General features: G+C 36.6%; 1 protein-coding gene and 1 long non-coding RNA gene across 37 annotated transcripts in view; one reads left to right on the forward strand and one right to left on the reverse strand.

Moving 5' to 3' along the window:
• Window positions 1–11,833, forward strand: part of LOC149130173 (uncharacterized) — a 23,084-nt gene extending 11,251 nt beyond the window's left edge. The window contains exon 2 of the long non-coding RNA XR_016239191.1: window positions 11,639–11,833. This is a non-coding gene — a long non-coding RNA (uncharacterized LOC149130173). The remainder of the gene's footprint in view (window positions 1–11,638) is intronic.
• Window positions 1–25,000, reverse strand: part of LOC106874339 (sodium-dependent dopamine transporter) — a 232,256-nt gene that overhangs the window by 31,587 nt on the left and 175,669 nt on the right. For all 36 annotated transcript variants that reach the window (XM_089346125.1, XM_089346121.1, XM_089346126.1 and 33 more), the window contains 2 exons: window positions 15,549–15,731; window positions 4,823–4,957 (listed from right to left, as the gene is read on the reverse strand). In XM_089346125.1, the coding sequence (XP_089202251.1) occupies window positions 4,823–4,957; window positions 15,549–15,731 (318 nt within the window). The remainder of the gene's footprint in view (window positions 1–4,822; window positions 4,958–15,548; window positions 15,732–25,000) is intronic.

Below are 25,000 nucleotides of genomic sequence, written 5' to 3' on the forward strand. Positions count from 1 at the left end.
AAATTATGCGACATGGAATTCAATTATAAGTGGCCTATACTCCGCGTTGGAGGGTTAAAGGCAAGAAAGAAAGTTAGGAGGTGATGGCATCATCAAACATAGCTAGTCATGCCAAAGTTCCTGTTCACAGCTCTGGACACTGTGGAAAGGGACACATTGTGTTTCTTTGCAAGAGTTGTCATGGATGGGTTGGCTTCGATCAAGCATTTGAGGTCAGTGAGAAACTTTGGATTGTACTTGGAATCTCTTCGAGTCTTGTGTTCTTTTCTATTAATCTTTCCCTTTTCTTTAAATTGTTCATACACACAATAAACTGTTGCTTTTGAAAGTTTCATCAGCTTAACAGCTTTATTGGCACTGTGCCTGGTAAACTCCAAGACAACAATGGTGGAATGATTCTGTTGTTCAATGGCATTCCATTGTCAAATCAGTTTGCTATTTACCTGAAAAAGATAAAGATGTGGCTAAGATTTTCAAGCAAGCAAGGTTTTGTCAAAAAGTAAAATGTTAAACCCACAAAGTCAATTACTTAAAATTGATCTCAATTTATCTGCGAGTTTTGGGGGGAGACGTTGTATGTGTCTGAAAATGATTGGTTGGAACTGCATATATGTATGTGGGTATGTGTACATGCATGTATGCAAGTGTATATGTGAGTGTGTAGATGCAGGTGTGTGTGGGTTTGTGTATAGATATCTGTCTGTATACATGTGTCTCTGTTTCTATATCTACCATCATACCATTCAGTCTGCTTCCTCACAAATCTCCCAGTCTATCTCTGTCTACAATCGTGCTTTACCACCACCACCACAGCCACCACCATCATCACAACTACAGCCACCATCACCACCACTACCTCCAACACCACCACAATCACCACCACCACTACCAATACCATGACGACGATCGCCTCCACCACCACCACCACCACCACCATCATCACCATCACCACTATCACTAACATCACCACCACCACCACTAATATCATCTCAACCGCCACCACCACCACCACCACTAACACCACCACCACCAACAACAATACCACCAATACCACCACCATCACTACCACCACCACCATCATGACAACTACAACCACCATCATCACCACTAAATGCAACACCACCACTACCAATACCATGACGACGACCATCACCACCACCACCACTAACACCACCGCCAACAACAACAATAATATCACCAAAATCACCACCACCAATACCACCACCATCACTACCATTACCACCACCACCACCACTGTCAGTCATCAGCTAATCTATAATTCTGTCTCAACTGACACATTAGCTTCACCGATCTTAACCGATTTTGTGTCATTATCAGAATACCTCCAGCCAAGTGGAAAATGGTTGCATGCACATGCTTGTGCACATATATACATCCATACATAAACATATATATAAATACATACATACCTACACACACACACATTTATATATATATATGTCTGTATATCTATATTTATATCTGTCTATCTGTCCACTCCATTTCCTCTTTATATATATATATACATATATATAAAACACTTAGTCGTGTTAACAAAAGGATGTGGTTTCATGTCCCACGCATACGGGGAAAGCCTACTTTTTTCTGTCAAGGTCTTATATGCCTCATTATTAGACTATTTTCCTTAGTCATTTGCATGGTTATTGCTACAAGCTTTAAGCTTATAAAAAAATACCATTTTATATATATATATATATATATATATATATATATATATATGAGAAAATAAGTTCAAGTAGAGCAATTCAAACTTTCTTAAAAATATTCATCATATCAAAATAATGGCCTGCTAAAGCAAGCAATTAAAATATGTAGATAACAAGTAAAAAGTTCATTATAGGCATGTATAAGATAAAATCTTATATTAAAACACTACTAACAATTATAAAAATGGAAATGTTAAAAGTTCAAACTAGAATTCAATTTCCACATACAACCATTTCAAATGGCAATATATACATACATATATATATATATATATATATATATATATATATATATATATATATATATATATATATATATATGTATATACATACATATATATATATATATATATATATATATATATATATATATATATATATATATGCCTTACTGGCACTTGTGCCGGTGGCATGTGAACAAAACATTGGACTGACTCCTGTGCAGGTGGCACGTAAAAAAACACCATTTGGAGAGTGGCCGTTGCCAGTACCGCCAGACTGGACCTATATATATATATATATAATTATGTGTATTTCTTCTATCTTAATGAATAAAAATTCTTCTGATAGAATAAATGGGTTAATAGAAACCAATGTAGCAAAGAACACAAAATAACTGTGGTTAGCTCCTGTTTTTAAGGCAGGAACTCCTTGAAATTCTTACATATACATATATATATATATATATATATATATATATATATATATATATATATATATATATATATATATATGCATATATATATACTTCCCCTGAAGTTACCTTATTTGGGAAGACAAGAACAGTAGTACTTTTCCCAGTGCAAAATCAAACTGCATTTCATATAGTCTGATTCTGTTTTTAATTAAGTGGGTCCTCAATCGTCCAACCCATGCTAGCATGGAAAGCGGACGTTAAACGATGATGATGATGATGATGATATATATCAATGTATATTAAAATTTTCTGTTGTACAGACAATATGTAAATGTAAAAAAAATAACATGCATGTTTGTAGATGCTTGAAATATCTAGCAAAGTAGGATAGAGCTTCGTCATACGTGCAATTAATCAGATTATTCAGGAAGTTGTCATCCCCCAATAACTGGTGTAGAAGCATTATAATCAATTTTTGCAAAGGTAAAGGAGATACCTTAGATGGAAGTAATTACAGAGGTATCAAATTGCTGGAAGAGCATAGGCTCGAAATGTTAAAGACTTTTTCATTTCCTGAGCATTATACTAATAGGAGTGGCTGTGTGCTAAGTAGCTTGCATACCAACCACATGGTTCTGGGTTCAGTCCCACTGCGTGGCACCTTGGGCAAGTGTCTTCTACTATAGCCTCGGGCCGACCAAAGCCTTGTGAGTAGATTTGGTAGACAGAAACTGAAAGAAGCCCATCGTATATATGTATATATATATATATATATATATATATATATATATATATATATATATGTATGTGTGTGTATATGTTTGAGTGTCTGTGTTTGTCCCCCCAACATCGTTTGACAACCAATGGTGGTGTGTTTACGTCCTCATAACTTAGCGGTTCAGCAAAAGAGACCGATAGAATAAGTATGAATAAGTAGAATAAGTAATGAAGAAAGTGAGGACCCACTTAATTAAAAACAGAATCAGACTATATGAAATGCAGTTTGATTTTGCACTGGGAAAAGTACTACTGTTGTTGTCTTCCCAAATAAGGTAACTCCAGGGTAAGTATTTAGCTAAAAACAAAACTATTATATTTTGGTATTTGTTTAACTGGAGAAAGCTTTCAACAAGGTGCCTCGTTGTAAGATATGGTGGTGGTCTCTGAGGAACCTATGGGTAGACAAATGGCTTGTAAAAGCTGTACAAGCCATGGATAAGGGTGCTGTCAGTAAGGTGAGAGTTAGCCATGCATACAGGGATGTATTGAGTGTGTAGGTAGGCATTTGTCAGGGCTCAGTTTTCGGTCCCCTTTCTATTCATCATTATCCTCCAGGCCTTAATAAAAGAATTCAAGAGTGGCTGCCCTTGGTACTACTGTAAACTGATGATCTCACTCTCATAACGGTGTCTGTAAGAGAAGGGGAAAAGAAATTCCAGATGTGGAAGCAAGACCTGGAATCAAAGGGCCTTAAAGTTAACTTTGCAAAGACCAAGGTTCTAGTAAGCAATGAATTAGACGATACTCTACTCCCTTCAGGTGAATGGCCCTGCTTGATATGTAAGAAAGGTGTAGGCAGGAATTCCATAGTGTATCCGGTACAAGCTATGGACACACAAGTGGTGCAGTGGAATCATGGGTAAGTAGTGTTTGCATGCAGAAGATGCACAGGTGCCATAAAGACCAATGGAAATTGATTCTCTTAAATGTCCTGGAGGCTTCCAAGACGTAATAGATAGTTACTCTTACCTAGGTGACCTATTTAGCAGTGCAGGAGGGTGTTCTGAAAGTGTAATTATTAGAATAAGAGTAGGATGGAGAAAGTTCAGCGAGTTATTACCTCTGTTGGCAGTAAAACCACCACAATGTCATCATCATCATCATCATCATCATCATCATCATCGTTTAACGTCTGCTTTCCATGCTAGCATGGGTTGGACGATTTGACTGAGGACTGGTGAAACCGGATGGCTTACACCAGGCTCCAATCTGATTTGGCAGAGTTTCTACAGCTGGATGCCCTTCCTAACGCCAACCACTCAGAGAGTGTAGTGGGTGTTTTTACGTGTCACCCGCACGAAGGCCAGTCAGGCGGTACTGGCAACGGCCACATATAAATATGTCTGATTATCTATCTATCTAAATATATATATATGTGTGTGTGTGCATATATATTGTGTGTGTGTATATATGTGTGTGTGTATATATATATTTGTGTGTATATATATATATGTGTGGTGTGTGTGTGTGTACATATATGTGTGCATATACATATATATATATATAGGTATGTGTGTGTGTGTGTGTACATATATATGTGTGTATATACATATATATATAGGTATGTGTGTGTGTTCATGTATGTATGTCTATACATATACACACTTGTATGTATATGAATGTGTATCTGTGTGCGTAGAATGGATTGTTGTTTAGTGTTGCATTGTCTGTGACTTACCTTTGAATAACGGACATATTCTAGCCCAGCATGTTATGGCGCCAGACCGGTTGAATTGTCCAAGAGCCAGTTCCATGTAGAATAATGGGATCCCACCGAGGATTAACATGAGTACGTACGGCACTAGGAAAGCCCCTGCAAAAGAAATGTGGTCAGAGTCAGACAATGTTGTTGTTGTTGTTGTTGTTGTCATAATAATAATAATAATAATAATAATAATAATGACTAGCTGGACCCGTGAAAAATTCACGGAAGACATAAAAAAATGTAAGCATCTGTAAACAGTGTACTGGTGCCATGAGAAATATTTGTATGTTATGACCGTCTGTCTTTACATTCTGAGTTCAAATTCTGCTGAGATCAACTTTTCCTTTCATCCTTTTGGGGTCGATAAATCAAGTACCAGTTGCATACTGGGGTTGATCTCATCAACTATCCCCCTCCCCACAAAAAAAAAATTCAGGCCTAGAAAAGTATATTGTGACAGTTACAGAATATAGAAAGTAAATATAACACCAATGACTAGATAATCCAATCGAAATATCTCAGTTACACAAACCTAAACGGAATTACTATTTGACCCATAAACTGCTGGGATTTTGCTGTATGTAACACGAACTGCTGAGCCTATTTTGGGTAAAGGTCAACATCAATCTATCACTCGAAAAAAAATACTCAGTGTTTCTTAACACCTTCTGTGATTGGCTACACTGTTTCTGCGGTGAAACGGTATCGTGTGCATACATTATATGTCATCAAAATTAGGTCAGATCATGCCCTACTTCCGTGGCCACAAACGTGGCCTGTCGCACTGTCGCGTTGGCCACTGAGGTGGCCTATCGCAGTTTATGGGTTAACCTTAGAATACATCATACATATTCAAAGAACCTTAATGTAAAAATTGAAATGCAAAAGAACGAAATAATAAATGGATCTATGAATGAAAGTTTGGCAATTGCGTTTATTTCCACCACGCAACACTTGTTGTTGCAATACATGTTTTAACTAACCTATACTATACACACACACACACACACACACACACACAAATACATTCCTACATATGTCTCGAGTTGTAGCTGTAATTCAAAGGGGCCAGCCTTGTCATATTCTGTGTGAGGCTGAATCTCCCTGAGAACTATGTTAATGTTATGCATGTCTCATAAACCAGCCTTCACCAGGAAAAAAATTATAGACTTCTCTACTTTTCAGAGTGTGCTTCTTCTCCAGATTTATCATCAACATCATCATCATCGTCGTTTAACGTCCGCTTTCCATGCTAGCATGGGTTGGACGATTTGACTGAGGACTGGTGAAACCGGATGGCAACACCAGGCTCCAATCTAAATTTGGCAGTGTCTACAGCTGGATGCCCTTCCTAACGCCAACCACTCAGAGAGTGTAGTGGGTGCTTTTATGTGTCACCCGCACGAAGGCCAGTCAGGCGGTATTGGCAACGGCCACGCTCAAAATGGTGTATTTTATGTGCCACCTGCACAAGAGCCAGTCCAGGGGCACTGGCAACGATCTCGCTCGAAAATCTTATAAAGGCCAGTCAGGCGGTACAGGCAACGGCCATATATATATATATATATATATATATATATATTTGTAGGATCAAAGAGATGACACTGGAAAAATTTCCGAAATGAATTTCATTATCTTACAGCTGTTCTTGTTATAAGATGCAGTGGACTCTTAGTTGAGTCCCTGGGTAACATCTGGTGTCATATTTATTTCCTGTTACCACTCCATATTCACTTAACATGCTGTTCTAGATTGTATGTTTGCTGAGTTTTACACCAGGTTATTAGTCTCACTATGCCTAAGTGAATTATTAATACATATATATATATATATACATACATGCATGCATATATATCAATATATTTTTCCAGAATCAATCACACCGCAGTTGCATAGATAAAAGAGTTTGTTTCTTTTTCTGTACTCCTGCCATCATCAATACCACAACAAGAACAGCAACAGCAAAGCATAAAAGAGAAATGAATGACAAGCAAGCCCATCAGATGGTAAATCGTCCATATTAAATTAATGCGGTGGCGGTGGTGGTGGTCATGATGTTCGGAGGGCATACTTTTCTTTCTCCCCACCTTCTACTTATACTGTCTTTGTGTGGTGGTCATTACACACACACACACACACACACACACACACACACATGCACATACTGTCTCTGTCACTTCCTTCCACCTCGCCCTTCTGTGATGACAATGGCAGTGGTGGTGGTGGTGGTGGTGGTAGTGAAGGTGGTGACAACATTGGTGGTAGTGGTGGCGGTGGAGATGATTGTGGTGATGGTGGAGGCAATGAGGGGGAGGGGGTGTGTGGGTGTGGTGATGGTCATACTTTGTGTGTGTGTGTGTGCAATATTCACGATCATGGACATCGATCGGAAGTAACTGCGAAGTGGTGTTGTATGGAATATTGTCCCTAATGGCAGAAATGGCATGGTTCTTTCCACACTTCACCACTTAATAATAATAATAATAATAATAATAATATCATCAACAGCAACAACAATAGTAATAATAAGATACAAGAAAAAAAAAAAAAACAGATTTAGAAAAATCGATGTAACTAAAAATAGTTTTTAGTCACTGTCTTCTGTAGGGTGACACGTGCAGAAAACATATAGCCAGGAAGATATATATATATGTATATATGTATATGAATATATATATATATATATATATATATATATATATATATATATATGCATGTATGTATGTATGTATGTATGTATATATATATATGCTATATATATATATATATATCATCATCATCATCATCATCATCATCGTTTAACGTCCGCTTTCCATGCTAGCATGAGTTGGACGATTTGACTGAGGACTGGTGCAACCGGATGGCTACACCAGGCTCCAATCTAATTTGGCAGAGTTTCTACAGCTGGATGCCCTTCCTAACGCCAACCACTCAGAGAATATATATATATATATATATATATATATATATATATATATATATATGCATGTATGTATGTATATATATATATGCATGTATGTATGTATATATATATGCATGTATGTATGTATATATATATATGCATGGATGTATGTATATATATATGCATGGATGTATATATATATATATCTATATATATATATATAAATATATATATATATATATATATGTATATATATTCATACATGTATGTATGTATATGTATATATATCTATATATATGCATGTATGTGTGTATGTATATAGATGCATGTATATATATAGATGCATGTATGTATATATGCATGTATGTATATATATATATATATATATATATATATATATATATATATATATATATAGTCAATTCCAACATGAACAAGCAAGAAAAAAACACGAAAAAACAACAATGCGAGGACGTGGAAGAAGTACAGTGTTATTGGACGCTCAGGAAAGGAAAGAAAAGAAAGAGGATTTAACGTTTCAATCGGAGATCTTCGTCAGAAATATAGGAAAAGTCCAATGAAGGGAAGACAGACACACATGTATGTATATGTGTGTATATATATGTATGTATATATATATATATATATATATATATATATATATATATATATATGTATATATATATTTAAATGCCCTAGTTAAACTAATTGTACTTAAGTATGGAGAACTGCAGTAAACATACACACGCATATACATATGCACACATATATTTCAATATTTATAGCTAAAATAGACTATCTACAGATATAGATATTATATTTATGTATGGTTTATATATATATATTGAGAACCGATGCTGGTGCGTTTAAGTCCCCGTAAATAAGCAGTTGGGCAAAAGAGACTGATAGAATAAGTACCAGACTTACAAAGAATCAGTCCTAGGCTCGATTTGCTCAACTAAAGGTGCTGACCAAACACCATTCAATTTTTTTTCTCCGTGTTTTTCTCCTTGTTTTTCTCCTTATTCTTTCTGTTGAAGAGCGTAACTCGAAACGTTAAAGACTTTCTCTATTCCCGAGCGTCAAACTAATACATCCTTTTGTTGTTTTTTTTCGTACATTCTCCCATATATATATATGTATATACATATATGTATGTATATACATATATGTATGTATATACATACCAATACATATCTATATCTATCTATCTATCTATATATATATATATATTACAACGAAATTTTATATTGAGTTACCCAAGGTTTCACACCCACAAAGCCAAAGTCTTGTGGACAGCTCATCAGACTCTCGCTGAATACAAAATTTTAAAATATCTATGTTGCAGATGTGAGGAAATGTTCAGAACTTGAGGAATATGAAGAAATGTCAATGAGGACCGGTTATTTCCCCTTAATCAGTGGGGAAAATCCTTTATAGACTTGGTGAGGCTTAACAAGCAAATGGGCAGATCTAATTTTCTGGTTAGTAGTGTTTGAAGTGGATACATTTAGAAAACACTTCTTGACGGTTGTTTAATCTGCCAAAATTCTTATTGTCCTAAAGAATTTTGCAGATCTTGCAATGGCCACTTTCATTAACATAAAGGCCTAGATAAGCAATTAATTTCCACCTGATATCACACGGGGTCCCTTGACCTTTGAAGTGTCACACATGGTGGGCCAGGGACATGACAAACCATCCTTCTGGAACTCTGAAAGATGACTGGTGGTTAGGAAAACGTTTCTTGAATGGACTACTCGCCAAACCATTGTTGTCTTGGTGTGTGCCAGGCACAGTGCTAATAAAACTGTTAAGCTGATGAAACTTTCAAAAGCAACAGTTTATCGTGTGTATAAACAATTTAAAGAAAAGAGAAAGATTAATAGAAAAGAACACAAGACTCGAAGAGATTCCAAGTACAATCCAAAGTTTCTCACTGGCCTCAAATGCTTGATCGAAGCCAACCCATCCATGACAACTCTTGCAAAGAAACACAATGTGTCCCTTTCCACAGTGTCCAGAGCTGTGAACAGGAACTTTGGCATGACTAGCTATGTTTGATGAGGCCATCACCTCTTAACTTTCTTTCTTGCCTTTAACCCTCCAACGCAGCGTATAGGCCACTTATAATTGAATTCCATGTCGCATAATTTCTCGCTTCTGTACTTATACTCTGCCATGAATGTCCCCCTTTCTCTAGTTCCTTTTGTGTTGATCTACGCCACGAGTTCTTAGGCCTACCCCTCTTTCTATATCCATCCGGATTCCACTGTAAAGCACCTTTCATCCTTTCTAATTGTGCTATCAATCCACTTCCACTTTTTCTTAAATATTTGCTCCCTAATCAAAACTTGATTCGTTCTTTGCCATAGCTCCATATTGCTTATGTGTTCGGGCCATCTGATTTTAAGTATACTACGCAAGCACCTGCTGATGAATGATTGTATTTGCTTATTTGACTTAACTGTTGTTCTCCTCGTCGTGAGAGATGGAAACAGGTAAAGCTGGCCAATGGGGCTATGGTGAAGTTGAATGTGCTAATCACCCGTGCAATGGATTTTCCAATTGATTACGAAAACACTGATTGTTGACAAATCCCCTCCTCACAGCCAAGGCCAAAGAAATCAGAGCCGAGAGATGCCCAAAGCTTCTGTCGTTCATCAAGCATAAAGACGCAGGAAAAACTCTCGTGTTTGTGGATGAGAAGAAGTTCACTGTGGATGCTGAGGTGGATCGCAGAAATTCTCGAGTGATTGCATACAACCCTGCTGACGTTCCCACTGTGTTTGAAACTAAGAATCCTGCTTCTGTGATGGTATTTGGAACCATGGCAAGTAATGGAAGTGTCATGATCTACTCTCCATTGAGTGGTATCTAGACATCCTAAAGAACTTTCTGTTAACTTCTGATGGTGCAGAAGTTTGGGCTTGACAAATGTGGTGCTTATTCAGGATTCTGCACGATGCCATGGGTCAAGAGCAACACAGGCCTTCCTTGGTGAGAAGGTGCCATTTTTTTGTGTGGGACAACAATCAGGCCCAGTAGTAGCTCAGATCTCAACCATCTCGATTACTTTTTTGTGGGGCATACTTCAAGCAAAGATCAATGCTTCACCACACTTGAGTGTCAACAGTTTTGTGGTGTTACATGTGGTGTTATGGGCCGTGATGAGCTATGTGGTGTTGGTGGAGAGGGATCACAGATGAAGCAAACAGAAGTGAAGACCGGAAGGGCCGGCGGAAGTCGGCCACACACGGATGCATGGACAGCGAGCACGTGTGGGCAGTTCGAAGAGAGACAGCGTACGTAGAAGACGTGGTTTGATCTGGAGCGATCGTTTATCCCGCCACGGTCGACAAGGTAAAGTCGCTGTATTTCTTTCTCCCTTTTGCTTCTTGTTGTCTTTTTCCTCCATCACATCACAAGTTTGAAGACCTGCATCGTGCATACAACAGGCAAAATCAAAAAGGCAGAGGTGGTGGAAGCTGCAAAAAGATTTCATTCTCTTGTGGAGACAGTAATCGCCCAAAAGGATAATAAATGAGTAATAAATGTTTTTGTCCTAATAAATGTTACATTAAAAATTATATCTGTCCACTGCCATTGTTTTATGTCTGTCCACTACCATTATAACCAGTTTTATGCATTGTAAAAATGTCTCAATTGATCTGCAAGACCCTGTATATACCTACAGGCATACATTTTCCTTATTCTCCTTCCCTGTCTATCTGATTGCATACATGGAGATGAAACAAACATACATGACACATGCATACAAACATAGCTGCATGCATACACACACACACACACATATAGAGAGAGATGCTCTTTATTTCTTGACAGAGAACACATCAATCTCTTAATGTATCCATCTTTCTATTTAGGATGCAAGATGGTGATGGCAGTCGTGACGACGACGACGATGATGATGATGATGGTGATGGAGGTGATGAAGATAGTGGCGAGGTGGTTTTTGTATTTTTTTTTTTTATATATTTGTTCTCTTTAATTGATTAATTGGAGGGACAGAACCCACAACATATTGGTAGGGGAGAAATAAAGGAAAGAAGTGATTGTGACTTGTCAATGTTGATGGCAGTGGTGGTGGTTATGATGATGATGATGATGACAATGACAATGTTAATGATGACGATTAGGACTGGAAACAAACACACGAACAACAACAACAACATCAGTTTTAAATTTTGGCACAACACCAGCAATTTCGGGGGAGGGGGGTAAGTCGATCACGTCAGCCCCAGTACTCAACTGGTACTTGCTTTATCGACCCTGGAAGGATAAAAGGCAAAATCAACCTTGGTGGGATTTGAACTCACAACATAAAGACAGATGAAACGCCACTAAGCATTTTGCCTGGCATGCTAACAATTCTGCCAGCTCACTGCCTTAATAATAATAGTAATAATAATAATAATAATAATAATAATAATAATAATAATAATAATAATAATAATAATAATAATAATAATAATAATAATAATAATAATAATAATAATAATAATAATAATAATAATAATAATAATAATAATAATAATAATAATAATAATAATAATAATAATAATAATAATAATAATAATAATAATAATAATAATAATAATAATAATAATAATAATAATAATAATAATAATAATAATAATAATAATAATAATAATAATAATAATAATAATAATAATAATAATAATAATAATAATAATAATAATAATAATAATAATAATAATAATAATAATAATAATAATAATAATAATAATAATAATAATAATAATAATAATAATAATAATAATAATAATAATAATAATAATAATAATAATAATAATAATAATAATAATAATAATAATAATAATAATAATAATAATAATAATAATAATAATAATAATAATAATAATAATAATAATAATAATAATAATAATAATAATAATAATAATAATAATAATAATAATAATAATAATAATAATAATAATAATAATAATAATAATAATAATAATAATAATAATAATAATAATAATAATAATAATAATAATAATAATAATAATAATAATAATAATAATAATAATAATAATAATAATAATAATAATAATAATAATAATAATAATAATAATAATAATAATAATAATAATAATAATAATAATAATAATAATAATAATAATAATAATAATAATAATAATAATAATAATAATAATAATAATAATAATAATAATAATAATAATAATAATAATAATAATAATAATAATAATAATAATAATAATAATAATAATAATAATAATAATAATAATAATAATAATAATAATAATAATAATAATAATAATAATAATAATAATAATAATAATAATAATAATAATAATAATAATAATAATAATAATAATAATAATAATAATAATAATAATAATAATAATAATAATAATAATAATAATAATAATAATAATAATAATAATAATAATAATAATAATAATAATAATAATAATAATAATAATAATAATAATAATAATAATAATAATAATAATAATAATAATAATAATAATAATAATAATAATAATAATAATAATAATAATAATAATAATAATAATAATAATAATAATAATAATAATAATAATAATAATAATAATAATAATAATAATAATAATAATAATAATAATAATAATAATAATAATAATAATAATAATAATAATAATAATAATAATAATAATAATAATAATAATAATAATAATAATAATAATAATAATAATAATAATAATAATAATAATAATAATAATAATAATAATAATAATAATAATAATAATAATAATAATAATAATAATAATAATAATAATAATAATAATAATAATAATAATAATAATAATAATAATAATAATAATAATAATAATAATAATAATAATAATAATAATAATAATAATAATAATAATAATAATAATAATAATAATAATAATAATAATAATAATAATAATAATAATAATAATAATAATAATAATAATAATAATAATAATAATAATAATAATAATAATAATAATAATAATAATAATAATAATAATAATAATAATAATAATAATAATAATAATAATAATAATAATAATAATAATAATAATAATAATAATAATAATAATAATAATAATTCTTTCTACTATAGGCACAAGGCCTGTATTTTGGAGGAGTGGGCAAGTCAATTACATTGACCCCAGTGTTTCCGCTAAGCATTTTTCCCATCTTGCTAACGTTTCTTATTTCTTTACTGCCCACAAGGGACTAAACATAGAGGGGACAAACAAGGACGGACAAATGGATTAAGTCGATTACATCGACCCCGGTGCGTAGCTGGTACTTAATTTATCGACCCCGAAAAGATGAAAGGCAAAGTCGACCTCAGCGGAATTTGAACTCAGAATGTAACAGCAGATAGAATACCGCTAAGCATTTTGCCCGGCGTGCTAACGTTTCTGCCAGCTCACCGCCTTTGGTTTCAAATTTTGATACAAGGACAGAAAGATAGATGTGGGGGGTGGTTGTTGGCACTCCGTCGCTTACGACGTCGAGGGTTCCAGTTGATCCGATCAACGGAACAGCCTGCTCGTGAAATTAACATGCAAGTGGCTGAGCACTCCACAGACACGTGTACCCTTAACGTAGTTCTCAGGGAGATTCAGCGTGACACAGAGTGTGACAAGGATGACCCTTTGAATTACAGGCACAACAGAAACAGGAAGTAAGAGTGAGAGAAAGTTGTGGTGAAAGAGTACAGCAGGGTTCGCCACCATCCCCTGCCGGAGCTTCGTGGAGCTTTAGGTGTTTTCACTCAATAAACACTCACAACGCCCGGTCTGGGAATCGAAACCGCGATCCTATGACCGCGAGTCTGCTGCTCTAACCACTGGGCCATTGCGCCTCCACTGGGGGTGTGGTAAATTGATTACATCAACTCCAGTGTGTAACTGGTACTTATTTTATTGAACCTGAAATGACGAAGGGCAAAGTCAACCTCGGCAGAATTTGAACTCAGACTGTGAAGACCGATGAAATACTGCTATGCATTTTGCCTGGCGTGTTACCTATTCGGCCAGCACACCACCATAGTAACAACAACAATGATAATCCTTTCTACTGGAAACACAAGGCCTCAAATTTGGGGGAAGGGATTAAGTCGATTACTGGTGAAGGCCAGTTTACAGGGTTACCCAGGGACCATACTGAACTACAGAACAGAGATTTTCGGGCCATGGCTGCATTGAAGGAGATTCTTGTTAGCATTTTGGGAACGGCATAATAGCAATAATGGCAGTATTAGCAACAATTACACCACACCTGGGAATTGATTGCTGATGAGAGTGGGAGATAACTGCCTACCATTTACCCTCATAGATGACAGGTGGTGGAGCTGAAGGAGGATATGCGACCCCAGTGCATAACTGGTTCTTATTTAATCGACCCCGAAAGGATGAAAAGCAAAGTCGACCCTGGCGGAATTCGAACTTCGAACATAGCAACAGATGAAATACCACTAAGCATTTCTTTTCTTCTGTAGGCACGAGACCCGAAATTTTCAGAGAGGGGAGGGGGGGCAGTCGATTGGATCGACCCCAGTACACAACTGGTACTTGATTTATCGACCCCCTAAAGGATAAAAGGCAAAGTGGGCCTCGGCGGAAATTGAACTCAGAATGTAAAGACAGACGAAATATCGCTAAGCATTTTTTCATCAGGCATGCTAACGATTCTGCCTTAACAATAATAATAATTATAGTACCAACAACAACTACAAGAACATAACAAACAAGATCTTTTACTCACCGCCACCGTTTTTGTAACAAAGGTAGGGAAACCGCCATACGTTGGCCAAATCCACAGCAAATCCAATGACAGACAGAAGGAAATCGATCTTCTTTCCCCAGGTTTCTCTGTCATCTTCTTCTTCGTATTCCACCACGTTTTTGTTGGCTTGGCGTGGACCATTCTTGTTGTCCAAGGCTTTACCTGTACAGGGAGTAGAGACAGTGATTGAGTTAGATTGAGAGACATGGAGAGACAAATAGAGAAACAAAGATATACTGACTTCAAGTTTTGGCACAAGGCTAGCAATTTCAGAGAAGGGAGTAAGTTGATTACATTGATCCAAGTACTTAACTGCTACATATTTCATCGACCCTGGACGGACGAAAGGCTAAGTTGGCCTTAGTGGAATCTGAACTCAGAATGTAGACAGATGAAATGCTACATAGCATTTCATCCAACTCACTAACGATTCTGCCGGCTCACTGCCCAAGAAACAGAAATATAGGAATGTTCGTTTTTATGTTCAGTGTAGGAGTGGCTGTGTGGTAAGTAGCTTGCTTACCAACCACATGGTTCCGGGTTCAGTCCCACTGCGTGGCACCTTGGGCAAGTGTCTTCTACTGTAGCCTCGGGCCGCCCAAAGCCTTGTGAGTGGATTTGGTAGACGGAAACTGAAAGAAGCCTGTCGTATATATCTATATATGTATGTGTGTGTATATGTTTGTGTGTCTGTGTCTGTCCCCCAACATCGCTTGACAACCGATGGTGGTGTGTTTACATCCCTGTAACTTAGCAGTTTGGCAAAAGAGACCAATAGAATAAGTACTAGGCTTACAAAGAATAAGTTCTAGGGTTGATTTGTTCAAATGACAAAAACAAGTAAAAAAATAAAAGAAGATATATATATATACACACATATATATATATATACATATGTAAAAATTGAGGGAGTGGAACAAGGCTACATGTTTCTTAGTGCAAGAAGCACTCAACTTAGCTAAACATCAGGCTGAAAATACTTTAATTACATGAACTGTAATCATTGTTCCAGATTGTACAGTCCACTTTTTGTTTTCTATACCTGCCACAGATTGTTTGAAGCTTACAAACTTCTTACCCAGCCCTTTTTCATTGTATATATATAATTATTTTATCTTGTCATGCTTGTCGTTGTTATTGTCTTGTACGTTAGTGGAGGCGCAATGGCCCAGTGGTTAGGGCAGCGGACTCGCGGTTTTGATTCCCAGACCGGGCGTTGTGAGTGTTTATTGAGCGAAAAACACCTAAAGCTCCGCAAGGCTCCGGCAGGGGATGGTGGCGAACCCTGCTGTACTTTTCCACCACAACTTTCTCTCACTCTTACTTCCTGTTTCTGTTGTGCCTGTAATTCAACAGGGTCAGCCTTGTCACACTCTGTGTCATGCTGAATATCCCCCGAGAACTACGTTAAGGGTACACGTGTCTGTGGAGTGCTCAGCCACTTGCACGTTAATTTCACGAGCAGGCTGTTCCGTTGATCGGATCAACTGGAACCCTCGACATCGTAAGCGACAGATTGCCAATAACAACTTGTATGTTAGTTAAATCTTCTCTGTGCATTCTCGATGCTGTTATAAAAAAAGATATGTATATGTTTAAAATATATATGTGTGTGTGTTAAGGAAAAGGAGGATTGGTTTAAAAACTTTTTACTTGACACTTACATCTCTTTGAGGAATTCATCATGAATATATATATATACATACATCCCTACATACATATATATATATATATATATTTGAAATTTAGATTTTTGGATTTTACTGTGGTCCATTATGCCTTCTTCTAATTCAAACTTTTAGTATAGTGTTCTTAGCCTCTCTCCCTTAATAGCTCCCTGTAATCCAGTGTTCTTTTTTCTAACGGTCATTTACTTACCTATATAATGTTATAACTCGTACGCAACCTTAGCATTAAGCGCAAGTCTTGCTCTTGTATGTTGGTTTCCTGACGATGAATTTATGTGCAATTCCAGCATCTCTTACTTCTTTGGAGTAGAGTGCACATATATTTTGAAACATATGTAGGAATTAAAGGAACTTATTGATTATATGCGTTTTGCTCCATTTCTTATTATTCTTTATATATATGTGTGTGTGTGTGTGTGTGTGAATAAAAATAAATACAAAAAAAGGGGGTTTTGTATGATCGTGTATAGAGGAATATATTATTTTATTAAAAGAGTTCCAACTCTGTCTGTTTTTTATGTTTTATTTATATTCTTGTAAAATTAATGTGGGATATAGAATATGGAATATATAATATATAATATAAAAATAGATGGTACAATGAAATGAAGTATTGAATGTCTTATTGAATATATGGAATGTCTTATTGAATATATGAAATATTGAGTGTTCAATATAAAGGATTAAATATATAAAGGCGAATACGTATTTTCAATACCTTTTGGTATTTCATCATGGCCGGTATCTGACAGACTGTAACAGACTCTGTTATATATATATATATATATATATATATATATATATATATATCAGTAACAGGATTAGAGAGAGAGAGATATATTGATGCTTAGAGAATGCTCACTGCTGAAGCAACAGTGGCCATGTTGTAAAAATATGGAAAAAAAAATCTATTTATATAAATTCTTTGTGTTCAACATGGACTTCTTTCATATGACTAACACAAGTATTTAATTGGAAATTTCAATTTTTTTTTTTTTTTAGTACCAAATTCACTTACTACACACACACACACACACACACACACACACACACAGAGACTGAGAGAGAGACAGAGAAAGAGTGATATGTTTATATAAATATATATTTATTGCAAGCATATATACAGGTATATATATATATATATATATATATATATATATATATATATATATATATATATAGGGAAACCTAAAGCAACTCAAAAGCACTAAATATAAGATCCCTGGGACACACAGAATTTCAAAATCCACGAACAGCATATATATATATATATATATATATATATATATATATATATAAACACAAGCACCCATATATATATGAATATAAATAATACACACTCACACTCACACACACATACAAATAAACACAGGCACACATACATATATATGAATATGAATAAACACATACATGTATATGTACATACGCATCCATACACGCACAATGTGGTCTTGTCATTTTGTCATTTTACAGAAAATCTTGCTCGATGCGATATTCCAGGCGACAAGAAAAGTTAATTAAGTATGCAGCTGACATTAGCCAGTTTTAATTAACTGGTAATCAATAACTACTCTCTCTCTCTCTCTCTCTCTCTCTTAATCTTTTTGGCTGTGTTTTTTTTTTATGCAGTCAATCGTGGTTTTTTCTTAATTCTTTATTCATTTTTTGTTGCTTATTTAATTTAAATTTTTTTTTTAATCTTCATCAATCATTATTCATTTTCATCAGTTTCATTATTAACAATCACTGCTGCCAAATGAAGTGAATGATATACATTCCTTTATATATACATATGTAGAACTAAATACACTTACAATTGCACATGCATACACACATACATACAAAGCCTATATGTGTGTGTGTGAGTGTCTCTTATATATACATACATGGATGTATGTATGTATGTATGTATGTATGTATGTATGTACATATGTATATATAAATATATATATATGATGTGTGTGTATGTATGTATATACTGTTTTACTCTTTTACTTGTTTCAGTCATTTGACTGTGGCCATGCTGGAGCACCTTTAGTCGAGCAAATCAACCCCAGGACTTATTCTTTGTAAGCCTAGTACTTATTCTATCAGTTTTTTTTTGCCGAACCGCTAAGTTACAGGGACGCAAGCACACCATCATCAGTTGTCAAGCGATGTTAGGGGACAAACAAAGACACACAAACATACACACACACACACACACACACACACACACACACATATATATACATATATACGACGGGCTTCTTTCAGTTTCCGTCTACCAAATCCACTCACAAGGCTTTGGACTGCCCAAGGCTATAGTAGAAGACACTTGCCCAAGGTGCCACGCAGTGGGACTGAACCCGGAACCATGTGGTCCATTTGCAAGTTACTTACAACACAGCCGCTCTATATTTCTAATCAAGTATAGAACTCAATACACGTATGCTTCAGAACAAATTGTTAAAAACATGTAGAGGGTGTAACAAAAATAAAATGACAAAGCAATAGACAATTATCTTATGATCTTCATTAGCTTACAGCTGTTTCTGCTGTAGGATGCCATGGACTCATAGTTGAGTGCTTGAGAAACACTTTGTAGCTACATAGGAGCCTTGAATATGATTTGGAATTTATTTGGGAAAATGCATTAACAATGAGTAAGCCAATGATGCTGACTATAAAGATGTGTATATCAAGATTTAGATAAATGATGATTAAATCTGATAGTAAAAATCGTCATCATCATCATCATCATCATCGTTTAACGTCATTTTTCCTTGCTGGCATGGGTTGGACAGTTCGACTGGGGTCTGAGAAACCAGGAGGCTGCACCAGGCCCCAATCTAATCTGGAAGTGTTTCTACAGCTGAATGCCCTTCCTAATGCCAATCACTCCAGGAGTTAAGTGGGTACATATAACTGTGTGTGTATGTGTGTATATATATATATATATATATATATATATATATATATATATATATATATATATATATGGATGTTAAATGATAATGATCATTTACACACACATACATACACACACACCAGCACAGCAGAAGAATCACAGAACACACACACTTGTGTATACATGTGTATGTGTATATATATATATCATCATCATCATCATCATCGTTTAACGTCCGCTTTCCATGCTAGCATGGGTTGGACGATTTGACTGAGGACTGGTGAAACCGGATGGCAACACCAGGCTCCAGTCTGATTTGGCAGAGTTTCTACAGCTGGATGCCCTTCCTAACGCCAACCACTCAGAGAGTGTAGTGGGTGCTTTTACGTGTCACCCGCACGAAAACGGCCACGCTCGAAATGGTGTCTTTTATGTGCCACCCGCACAAGCCAGTCCAGGGGCACTGGCAACGATCTTGCTCGAAAATCCTACAGGAGCCAGTCAGGCGGTACTGGCAACGGCCACACTCAAAATGGTGCATCTCATGTGCCACCCGCACAAGAACCAGTCCAGGGGCACTGGCAACGATCTTACTTGGCTTGCCGGATCTTCTCACGCACAGCACATTTCCAAAGGTCTCAGTCAGTAGTCATCGCCTCGGTGAGGCCCAATGTACGAAGGTCTTGCCTCACCACCTCAGCCCAGGTCTTCCTGGGCCTACCTCTTCCACGGGTTCCCTCAACTGTTAGGGTGTGGCACTTTTTCACGCAGCTATCCTCCTCCATTCTCACCACATGTCCATACCAGCGCAATCGTCTCTCTTGCACGCCACAACTGATGCTTCTAATGTTCAGCTTTTCTCTCAAGATACTTACACTCTGACGGGTATTCACATTGACATTACACATCCAACGGAGCATACTGGCTTCATTCCTTGCGAGCTTACGTATGTCCTCAGCAGTTACAGCCCATGTTTCACTGCCATGTAGCATGGTTGTTCGTACGCATGCGTCATACAATCTGCCTTTTACTCTGAGTGAGAGTCCCTTTGTCGCCAGCAGGGGTAAGAGCTCTCTAAACTTTGCCCAGGCTATTCTTATTCTAGCAGCTACACTTTCAGCGCACCCACCCCCACTACTAACTTAGTCGCCCAGATAGCGGAAGCTATCGACTACCTCTAGTTTTTCACCCTGGAATGAGATAGAAGTTGTTTCCTGTTTGTTTGCAGTCTTTATTGCACCTGAACATCTGCCACAAACAAAAACTAACTTGCTAGTTAACCTGCCTTTGATGTTGCTGCACCTCTTATGTGTCCATAGCTTGCACCGGGTACATCTTATAGAGTTACTACCTACTCCTTTTCTACATACTGAGCAGGGCCATCTACCTGAAGGGGTTTGTGTTTTATCTACCTTCCTACTTATTAGGATTTTGGTTTTAGCTAGATATATATATATATATATATATATATATATATATATATATATATATATATATGCAATGTTAATTCTCTAAATGAAGTATTAACAGTAACTGCACGATAAAGTGTAGTATATTGCCACTTCAGTGTGGCTGACCCCTAGGGGTGGATGTTACTGTTGCTTTTAGCCCCAGGAGGACATCTCCTCCAGCTGGCTTATCGACACACGACTGTGTCCTGTTTGCCAAGGGAAGTTATCCCTCTCACCACGATCTGCAGCACGAACGGATCCGGATTTCGTGCTGCAGATCGTGGTGAGAGGGATAACTTCCCTTGGCAAACAGGACACAGTCGTGTGTCGATAAGCCAGCTGGAGGAGATGTCCTCCTGGGGCTAAAAGCAACAGTAACATCCACCCCTAGGGGTCAGCCACACTTAAGTGGCAATATACTACACTTTATATATATATGTATATATTTATATATATATATCTACATATATATATACGCATACATATATGTATATATAAATGCATTTATATGCATAAATATATATGCACGCAAACACACACACATACTGACACACACACACACACACACACACACACACACACACACACACACACACATATATACATACAAACTCACACATAAACGCATATATGTGTGCGTCTGTGTACAAGAACAAAGAAAATCCTTGAATGGCGTCCCCGTGTCGCGAGTTAAATGGAGTGTGATGTCACTGCGTTAACCAGGAAGCACTAACGTTACAGGTATGGATTGGAAGAAATAGTGAACAAGGAATATACATTACTGCCACCACCAACACCACCACCACTCCAACAATGACAACCACCAACATCATTCTAACAATAGCCACCATCATCTCACCATCACCACCACCACCATCATCACGACCACCTCTCCACCATCACCACATATGCACTGATATTATCACCACCAACACTACTGCCACTACCATTTCACCATCACAAACTTCACACCACCATCACCACTTAGAAACCACCCAGATTGCACCCTGCTCTTCTAAAGTTCACCCAACTGCCCTTTCTATCATCTCTTATTTCTTTATTGCCCACAAGGGAACAAACATAGAGGGGACAAACAAGGAGAGACAAACGGATTAAGTTGATTACATCGACCTCAGTGCGTAACTGGTACTTAATTTATCGACCCCGAAAGGATGGAAAGCAAAGTCGACCTCGGCGGAATTTGAACTCAGAACGTAGCAGCAGACGAAATACCACTAAGCATTTTGTCCGGCGTGCTAACATTTCTGCCAACTCGCCTTGCTATCATTTCTTATTTCTTTATTGCCCACAAGGGGCCAAACATAGAGGGGACAAACAAGGAGAGACGAACGGATTAAGTCGATTACATCGACCCCAGTGCATAACTGGTACTTAAGTTATCGACCTCGAAAGGACGAAAGGCAAAGTCAACCTCGGTGGAATTTGAACTCAGAACGTAAAGACAGACAAAATACCTACCGCTAAGCATTTCGCCCGGCATGCTAACGTTTCTTATTTCTTTACTGCCCACAAGGGGCTACACACAGAGGGGACAAACAAGGACAGACAAAGGGATTAAGGTCTATTACATCGACCCCAGTACATAACTGGTACTTAATTTATTGACCCCGAAAGGATGAAAGGCAAAGTCGACCTCGGTGGAATTTGAACTCAGAACGTAACAGCAGACGAAATACCGCTAAGCATTTCGCCTGGTGTGCTAACGTTTCTGCCAGCTCGCCTTTCTATCATTTCTACAGCAACAACCGAGCCTTAGTGGTACTAGGTATTGTTCTCTCCATAGGTTTGCAAAGGGGTATGACCTAGTGGTTAGGGTATTGCATTCATGACCCCGAGATCGTGGTTTCGATTCCTACACTGGCTGGTCATTGTGTTCTTGAGCAAAACACTCCATTTCACATTGCCCCAGGCCACTCAGCTGTAAATGGGTAACCTTGAGATGGACTGGTGTACAAGGGCGTAGACAAAGGTGTGGCTGTGAGGTAAGAAACTTGCTTCCCGGCCTCATGGTTCCAGGATCAGTCCCATTGCATGGCAATTTGGGGAAGTGTTTTCAACTATAGCCTTGGGACGGCATTAGATTTGGTAGATGGAAACTGAAGGAAGCAAGCCTGTCTTTAGAAGAACGCTGAAATGTGTCTTTACAGTCTGATTTTAATTGTTTTATATAATTATATTGTTTTGAGTGTAGGTGCATGCGTGGCCATGTGGTAAGAAGCTTGCTTACCAACCACATGGTTCTGGGTTCGGTCCCACTGCACAGCGCCTTGAGCAAGTGTTTTCTACTATAGCTTCAGGCTGACCAAAGCCTTGTGAGTGGATTTGGTGGATGGAAACTGAAAGAAGCCCATCATTTATATCATCATCATCATCATCATCATCATCGTTTAACGTCCGCTTTCCATGCTAGCATGGGTTGGACGATTTGACTGAGGGCTGGTGAAACCGGATGGCAACACCAGGCTCCAGTCTGATTTGGCAGAGTTTCTACAGCTGGATGCCCTTCCTAACGCCAACCACTCAGAGTGTAGTGGGTGCTTTTACGTGTCACCCGCACGAAAACGGCCACGCTCGAAATGGTGTCTTTTATGTGCCACCCGCACAAGCCAGTCCAGGGGCACTGGCAACGATCTCGCTCGAAAATCCTACAGGAGCCAGTCAGGCGGTACTGGCAACGGCCACGCTCAAAATGGTGCATCTCATGTGCCACCCGCACAAGAACCAGTCCAGGGACACTGGCAACGATCTTACTTGGCTTGCCGGGTCTTCTCACGCACAGCACATTTCCAAAGGTCTCGGTCAGTAGTCATCGCCTCGGTGAGGCCCAATGTACGAAGGTCTTGCCTCACCACCTCCGCCCAGGTCTTCCTGGGCCTACCTCTTCCACGGGTTCCCTCAACTGTTAGGGTGTGGCACTTTTTCACGCAGCTATCCTCCTCCATTCTCACCACATGTCCATACCAGCGCAATCGTCTCTCTTGCACGCCACAACTGATGCTTCTAATGTTCAGCTTTTCTCTCAAGATACTTACACTCTGACGGGTATTCACATTGACATTACACATCCAACGGAGCATATATACTAGCGGCTAAGCCCGGTTTCACCTGGTTGGTTTGGATGATGTGGCTGTAAAACCTGTTCTGTGTAAGCATTCGACTTGTTTGGGCACGCTTACGTTAAAAAACAATTTTAGAATTACTTTTTTCTGTCAAAACACTAGAAATAATTGACCAACAAAAAAAAAAAAAACCAACCAAGATTCAACCAAATCAAAAAATAAACTCAACTACTAAGCAAACAAAGATAAACAATCTCATTCCCATTGCATGTGCACACGCACACACACATTCACACACACCCTTTTATGTACACACACACAT

The sequence above is a fragment of the Octopus bimaculoides genome, chromosome 30 (genome assembly GCF_046866305.1).
Source record: "Octopus bimaculoides isolate indiv1 chromosome 30, ASM4686630v1, whole genome shotgun sequence".
In the NCBI taxonomy this organism is placed as follows: Eukaryota; Metazoa; Mollusca; class Cephalopoda; order Octopoda; family Octopodidae; genus Octopus; species Octopus bimaculoides.